Genomic DNA, 7255 nt, shown 5'->3' with positions numbered 1-7255 from the left:
AACCTCTGCCCGGAGGCGGGGCGCGAAGGAGGCTTCGGATCTGGTCGCTGTGGGCAAACCAGTCCCGAGCGCATTCTGGAGGCGAGGCGGGCGCGCGCGGAGCGGGGAGAGGCGTTGGCATGCGCTGAGCCTGGCAGTTATCTGAGCGTGGCCCCTGAGCCGATCGGTAGACACTAGGCTTTGTTCCTGGGCGGGGCCTGTCCAGGGACAACAGAAGAGACCGAAATCATAAGCCCAGTCTCACGGTCAGCCAGGCTGTACAAAGCTGAAAATTCCAACCAGCCATGGATGCTAAGTCGCAGCCACCCAAGACTTTTGGCTCCCGCTCAAAGGAGATTTGGGATGAAACAAAGAAGGGAGTTGCGTACCACCAGAACGAAGTCAAAGAAAGCAATAGACCATTCTGGATCAACGGGCATGGCATAGTCAAGCTCCTGGGTTTGGTAAGTTAGAGCTCTCTCCCTGAGCGGGTGTTCTAAGACCAGGTTGGGGGGTGGGGAGAGGGTTCCAGGGACTCAGGAGCATGTTTCTGTGCAGATCTGCCTGATAGCTAGTATAAAGATATTCGCCACGACCACCGCACACCCCATTTTGACGCTGATCCTCTATATGGAACTGTTCATCGCTGTCTTCTTTCTCATCCTCTACATCTGTGCCATTAACAGATACCTGTCCTTCATCATTTGGCCTATTTCTGTAAGTGAGGGAGGGGTCGGGAGGGGAGCTCTGGGCTGCTCACCACGAACATGGCTTGGCACTTAGAAAATGAACAGACAGAAACTCACCTCTAATGCTTTTGTGCTCAGGATCTGCTGTGGGGAGCGGGGTGGGGACTGGGACAGCTAGGCAGAAAATGCTCTCCACACTTAGTTGAGTGTGTCTTGTGTTAGAGTGGAAACTCTTACTGGAAGGAAGAGGGCCTGGGACCTTGCTCTCAGAGAAGAAGGATGTAAGGATTGCTCTTCTCCATCTGCCAGTCACACATGGATTTGGGGAGATCATTCCAGAATTCAAAGAAGAAAATTGCCACCAGCACCCAGCTCCATGCCCCTTATAGTTTTGTGCAGAGTCTTCAGTTTAAATTTGGCAGATTTGGATTACGGTTGTATTACTGTTGTCTCATAGCTGGGATGACAGGTGTGTATCACCAAGCCTACCTTTTATTGGTTGAGATGGGAATTCAGAACCTTTTCTGGCTCTAGCTAGCCTCAAACTAAGATCCTCCCAATCTCGAAGACCATCCAGGCAAACAGAATTAGAGAGATGAGCCACCACATCTGCCTTAATTTTCTTTTTCTTGCTTGCTTGCTTGAACTCAGGGCTTCAGCGCTGACCCTGAGCTTTTTTGCTCAAGGTTAGCACTCTACCACTTTGAACCACTCCTGGTGATTAATTTGAGACAAGAGTTTCACTGACTTTGCTGCCCAAGCTGGCTTCAAACCATGATCCTCATATCTCAGCCTCCTGAGGAGTTAGGATTGCAGACATGAGCCATGGCACCTGGTTTTCATTCTTTCTTTCTTTCCTTCTTTTTCTTTTTTTTTTATGCTGGTATTACAGCTCAAACTCAGAGCTTGGGCTCTGTCCCTTAAGGGTTTTTTTTGAGGGAGGTTGTTTCTTTTTGTGGGGGGTTGTGTGTGTGTGTGTGTGTGTGTGTGTGCGCGTGCTCAAGACTGGCACTATACACTTGAGCCACAGCTCCACTTTCTTTTTTTTAATGGCCCTACAATAAATTGTACTAATAGGGCTTGCATCTTAAAATTACATTCTCTCTCTCTCTCTCTCTCTCTCTCTCTCTCTCTCTCTCTCTCTCTCTCTCTCTCTCTCTCTCTCACACACACACACACACACACACACACACCAAAGAAAGGCCATATAAAGACTGAAAGGTAGTTGTCTCCAGCCAGGGAGAAAGCTCTCACTAGAAAGCTAATGTGCTGGTACCTTATTTATGAACATGTAGCCTCCAGAAATAGAAAAAAAAAAAGAACTCAGACCTACAGTCATCCAGCAACTTGGTATATGACAGATAGTATTATAACTGGATGGAAGGGGTTCGTAGAAATGGGACAAGGGACCAGAGACAGAAACAGAGGGATTAAAATTAGAACTTTACAAAAGGACACATTAAAAAAACAAAATTAAATAAGTCCATAGGCAGTGCACTGGTGGCTCACACCTCTGACGCTAGCTCTTTAGAAGTCTGAAAATTAAGTTCCAAAGTTAACCACGCTAACCATTCCAAGAGTTTTATCTCCAATTAAGTAGCAAAAAGCTGGAATGATTAAGCATGATCCAAGGGGTAGAGTACCAGCCAGAGGTATAAAGGTTAAGTGTGAGTGTGAGGCTCTTGAGTTCAAGTTCCACAATCGGGATCCCCTCCCCCCATAAAGCGAGTGTTAGAAGGTATGCTGTTTTGCATTTAAATTTTTGAAACCCAGAGAAGTATACATTTCTACATATTATATACACATATAAAATGTAGAAAATTACACCCTTGGGAAAAGTATATCTCAACTTCTACCATGTGGCCTGTGGGAAGGCCCAAAAAGGAGACTGAGACAGAGGGACAGGAAAAGGGATAGTGAAGTAAGACGAGTTCATTCCAGAAAGTTTCACTTGAGATCTGAAGTCCTTAACATCTGTTAAATTTCAGTGGTTGGAAACCTGGAGAGGGATGCTATTCTATCATTTTTGGAAAGTTTGAAGCATATCCAAACTCAGAAAGCAAAAGAGAAAAGACTAGGCCCTTGAAAGGACAACTCAGAGAAAAATGGCATCATGGGAACCAAGAGGGGAACGGGGTGACCAAACACTGTAGGCCAATGCTGGCCGTCTTTCTGAAGAGGGAATGTGTCCCACGCTGTGCTCGCTATATAAGAGCAGAGGAAGCTGGCTTGTCATGGCCATTATTTGGCCAACTCTGAGAAGTCTGGCTGTTCATTTTCCCAGTGCTGCCAGGGAAAGAAGTAGTGGGAAAAGACAAGCATGAGGTCCCAAGGACTGGAGAAAAAAAGTTGAAAAACACCGCCTTGCAAAGAAGGTAGGGGGTCCAGGAAATAAGGCAAGAGCTGGGGTAAACAGGGACCTGCTACAGACCCAAAGATTACCTCCTGCCAGCAATGCCACCTCCAGGACTCCAGACAGGAGCTGAGCTCAAAGTAGATGTGGGAAGGTATTCAAAAGGGACATCAGGAGCCAGGCAATGGTGGCTCATGCCTGTAGCCCTAGCTATTGTTTAGGCTTAGATCCAAGGATCACAGTTCAAAGCCAGCCCAGACAAGGAAAGTCTGTGAGACTCTTACTTCCACTGAACCACCAGAAAACCAGAAGTGGTGCTGTGGCTTAAAAGGGTAGAGGGGCTAGCCTTGAGTCAAAGAGTTCAGGGACAGTGCCCAAACCCAGAGTTCAAGCCCCACGAATGACCAAAAAAAAAAAAAAATAAAAAGGTTGAATGGTTGTGTATTTATTTAAATGAACAGATGTGTGATCTTTTGATGTTAGGAATGACATCTTGGCTCTTTCAGGCTCCAGCCTGGAGAGCTTTGGATCTTCAAAGAAGATTTACTAGTGAGGGCCACTGGCATGCCCATGTGGGCCAATGAATATTTACAGACGTGTGTGTATGTATGTATGTATGTATGATGGTTTCTCTGGACGAAATGGCTGTTTGAGGGGCTGATGGAGCACTCTAGCTAGGACTAGCTCATCCTTGCTTTCATTTCTCAGGACTTCCTCAATGACCTGTTCTGTTGTTTGTTCCTTGTGGGAGGCATATACTTTGCTTTGGAAAGTCGTACCGCCATGCCAGTAAACTACTTTATTGCTATGGTAAGACTATTCCAGACTATGGATTTCTTCTGAATTCACCTCTTTGGAAGAACTAAGAGCTCTGGTTTTTTTTGTTTGTTTGTTTTTTGTTTTTGCAAGGGTTTTTTTTTTGGGAAGGGGATGTTTCTTCTTCTGTTTAATCCAAGTGCCACTTTTTACAAAAATCTGGAACTCCAAGCAAAACTGAAAAAAAAGTGAAGTTGGTAAATGTTCTCTGTAGAGATGCCACTTAAAAAAAAAAGCAGGTTAGGCCAGGTGCCAGTGGCTCACGCCTGTAATCCTAGCTACTCAGGAGGCTGAGATCTAAGGATTGCAGTTCAAAGCCAGCCTGGGCAGGAAAGTCTGTGAAACTCTTATCTCCAATAAACCATTCAGAAAACTGAACGTGGCACTATGGCTCAAGTGCTAGCTTTGAGCTGAAGAGCTGATGAACAGCACCCAGGCCCAGAGTTCAAGCCCCACAACCGACCAAAAATAAAAGCACGTCTCCAGGGAGCCCACCCCAGGTTGACTGCTTCCTTCTTGTAATTTGAGGCTTGAGCCTTAAAGAGACCCATGATGCTGGAGGAGGGGGAATGGAGGATGCGGAGATGAGCGGGGCGGGGAATGAAAAAGGCCCTGGAGCCTGCCAGTTTGAGGGGATGCTTTTCACAGCATCTACTGACTAATCATAGAGCCGGAAGGAAGTGTGCCCCTTTTGGAATGAAAAGGCAAAGTAATAAGAACCCTTCTGTTTTCTAGGTCCTTATGGGTCTGGCTGCATTTTTCGCTTTTGTTGATATGTGTCTTCAAAGAAGAAGCTTCCCAGGCCAAGAGGAGAAACCCAAAAAACCTAAGGCTCCCAAGAAAGCAAAAGAGGCGAAAAAAGGCACAGCTTAAAAGCCAGGGGACGAAAGGAAGGACAAAGGGAAGAGAAAGAAATAACTTTTGAGAGCGGCTCTCAGGATGAACAAGGGCAGCAGCTTTTATAGGAAGATATTCCCACTGTCTTTCTTGTCCCCTTTCCAGAATGGTTACTTTTTCCACGATAATAACCACCTTTCTTGGAAAAGACAATTCCCCTTTAAGGGAATTTACCATGTAAAGTTGATGTCAACATTATTTGGCCCATTCTACAGAAACTACTGGACAGGTGTGGTTGCAAAGGGCCAGTCCAGAGCTGGGCCTAAGACACAGGGTTCTCTAAGTACTCAAGGCACAGACAATTTGGGGGAGCAGAAATACAGGTGACACGTGGTTGTCAACACTGACTAACCAAAGAGGGCACAGGAAAATGAGAAACTGAAAATCAAAAAAAGGATGTTTTGTTTACATAGATGTGTGTGTGTGTGTGCATGCATGCACACATGCACAGGTATACACACATGTGCCCCAGTACTGGGATTTGAACTCAGAGCTTTGCATCCTCACTTAGCTTTTTTCTCAAGGCTAATGCTCTACCCCTTGAGCTTCAGCTCCATTTCTGACATTTGGGTAGTTAGCTGGAGATAAAAGTCCCACAGGCTTTTCTGCTTGTGCTGGTTTTGAACCATGATCCTTAGAGCTCAGCCTTCTCAGTAGCTAGGATTGATTACAGTGTGAGCCACTGGTGCCTGGCTATGAATTTTTTTAAGGACCCAAGCTGTTAGGCTTGCTTTTCTCTTTTGTATTTCATAGTGATGCTCACTCAACATTCACTGAGAGAAGGCCAGGATGTGATAGCATAACCTCAGGCCTCAGCGAGGAGTCAGGCTGGGCTGGACGCAGAAGACCCTGAGGTTGGCTTCTCAGAGTTGCTCAGCTGACCCTCTGGAACTCAGATGTCTCCCTCCAGGGAACATGGGTGAACCTCACAAGGGGCACAGGAGGCTGCCAATGGAAGCATGAGGGAGGAGATCTGAAAGGAAAAGCCTGGAGCCCTGCTTCTAGCCAGGGATAACATGGGAGCAGAGCAGGGAGAGTAGGCTGGGACTTGGGGGCCACAATAGTGACGTGGGCCTTTATCCTAAGTGGTGTGGGAATCCTAGAAGGTGAGGAATTAGGAGAGTTTGTTTTCTCCTTTCCCTCCTTCCCCACCCCCTCCCAGAAGACCACACACTTGACTGTTACTGCAAAAAGTATGAATTGGAAAGAGGCCATTACTTGTGATGGGGAGCGGGGAGGGCAGCAGGAGGAGTATCTGGTAACCAGGGCAACGTGGACTGTGAAGATCTGGCCCTAGGGAGGTCTAGTTGAGCTCTCCACCACCTTGCAGATCTACTGCCCTCTCTGTGCTCCACACCACCCCTGCAGGCCAGGAAGAGTGTAAGAGCAATTAGAGGGAGTTGATCTCAGAATTCCAGGTATTTTACCAAGAGGACTGGTAAACTAGAATAACCAAAAACCAAGATAGAATCAAGCATTCAAAAGGAGGTGAACTGTGCTATATTCACAAAATGGAATATATTGCTCAGCAGTATAAAAAATAAACTGCTAACACAAAAATGTGGATGATCCTATCACATTGAGCAAAAGAAAAAAGGGCATACATTTCTGTTTCTAAGAGGTTCAAGGACTGTCGAATATAGAGTGAAAGAAATGGAAAGAGTAGAGTAGCTTCCATTGCCTGAGGAGTGGAAGATGGGGACATGATGGGGAACTAGAAATATTTCCTATCTTCATTGGAGTAGCTGTTTACAAAGGCAAACACATTCAATTAGAAGGCCTATGCATTTTCACATGATTAAATGTTAGCTAAAACTGTCAGTTGGAAAAAAGAGGTCAAATGGTCAAGCACAAGACCCTGAGCTTAAACCCTAGTACTGCCACACACAAAAAAGTTATGGAAAGAACCAATAAGGCAGGGAGATTAGAGGCATTTACCATTTTCACTCCATGAATGAGAAGAATGTGTTGATACAGAAGAGATGGATTCTGAACAGAAAAAGAGATGCATAAAGAGGTGGTAGGGAGGCAGAAAATAGCAGAGAACCCAGCAGAAGAAAAGCAGTGAGGAGTTCTGAGCCCATTCCCAACACCCTGATTGGGGGAGGGAAGTAGAAGATACCATTACAAGATAAAGCACACAATCTTAGCAACAGATTGCCAACTCTAGCTGTAGGAAAGGCCCACAGTACCGGGATTTGTGACACCACTGTTGCTTTAGTATGGAAGGCTAGCCTGGGTGAAGAAAGGTATTCGGTGATTCCCCTTAGAGGGTGACATGGAGACACCATCTTGAGATGGTCTCCTATTCTGGGAACCTGGTAATAAGAAATAAATCATAGCACAAGGAGTCTCAGGACTCCTTGGACCTGTAATTTTTATATAAATTGATCATAAGAGAAAGTCAGGGGGCTGGGAAGGTGGCTCAGTGGTAGAGTGCTTGCCTTGCATGCATGAGGCCCTGGGTTTGATTTCTCAGCACCACATAAGCAGAAAAAGCTGGAAGTGGTGCTGTGGCTCA

The 7255-nt window shown here is 45.9% G+C and overlaps 1 protein-coding gene across 2 annotated transcripts; it reads left to right on the top strand.

Moving 5' to 3' along the window:
* The first annotated feature begins 115 nt into the window (after nt 1-115).
* LOC138815448 (CKLF-like MARVEL transmembrane domain-containing protein 2A) lies at nt 116-6254 on the top strand. 2 transcript variants are annotated; one of them, XM_070004874.1, is made up of 4 exons: nt 118-443; nt 538-696; nt 3730-3831; nt 4573-6254. In XM_070004874.1, exons 1-4 carry the CDS (start codon nt 285-287, stop codon nt 4708-4710), a joined length of 558 nt encoding a protein of 185 aa, XP_069860975.1. In that variant the 5' UTR covers nt 118-284; the 3' UTR covers nt 4711-6254. The 2 variants fall into 2 exon arrangements, with proteins under 2 accessions (XP_069860976.1, XP_069860975.1); XM_070004875.1 differs by lacking the exon at nt 3730-3831 and having other exon boundaries at nt 116-443.
* The last annotated feature ends 1001 nt before the right edge of the window (nt 6255-7255 follow it).

This window comes from Dipodomys merriami, unplaced genomic scaffold (assembly GCF_024711535.1).
Source record: "Dipodomys merriami isolate MVZ:Mamm:240054 unplaced genomic scaffold, mDipMer1.0.p SCAF_64, whole genome shotgun sequence".
Classification (NCBI taxonomy): domain Eukaryota; kingdom Metazoa; phylum Chordata; class Mammalia; order Rodentia; family Heteromyidae; genus Dipodomys; species Dipodomys merriami.
This window is presented reverse-complemented; position numbering and strand designations above follow the sequence as displayed.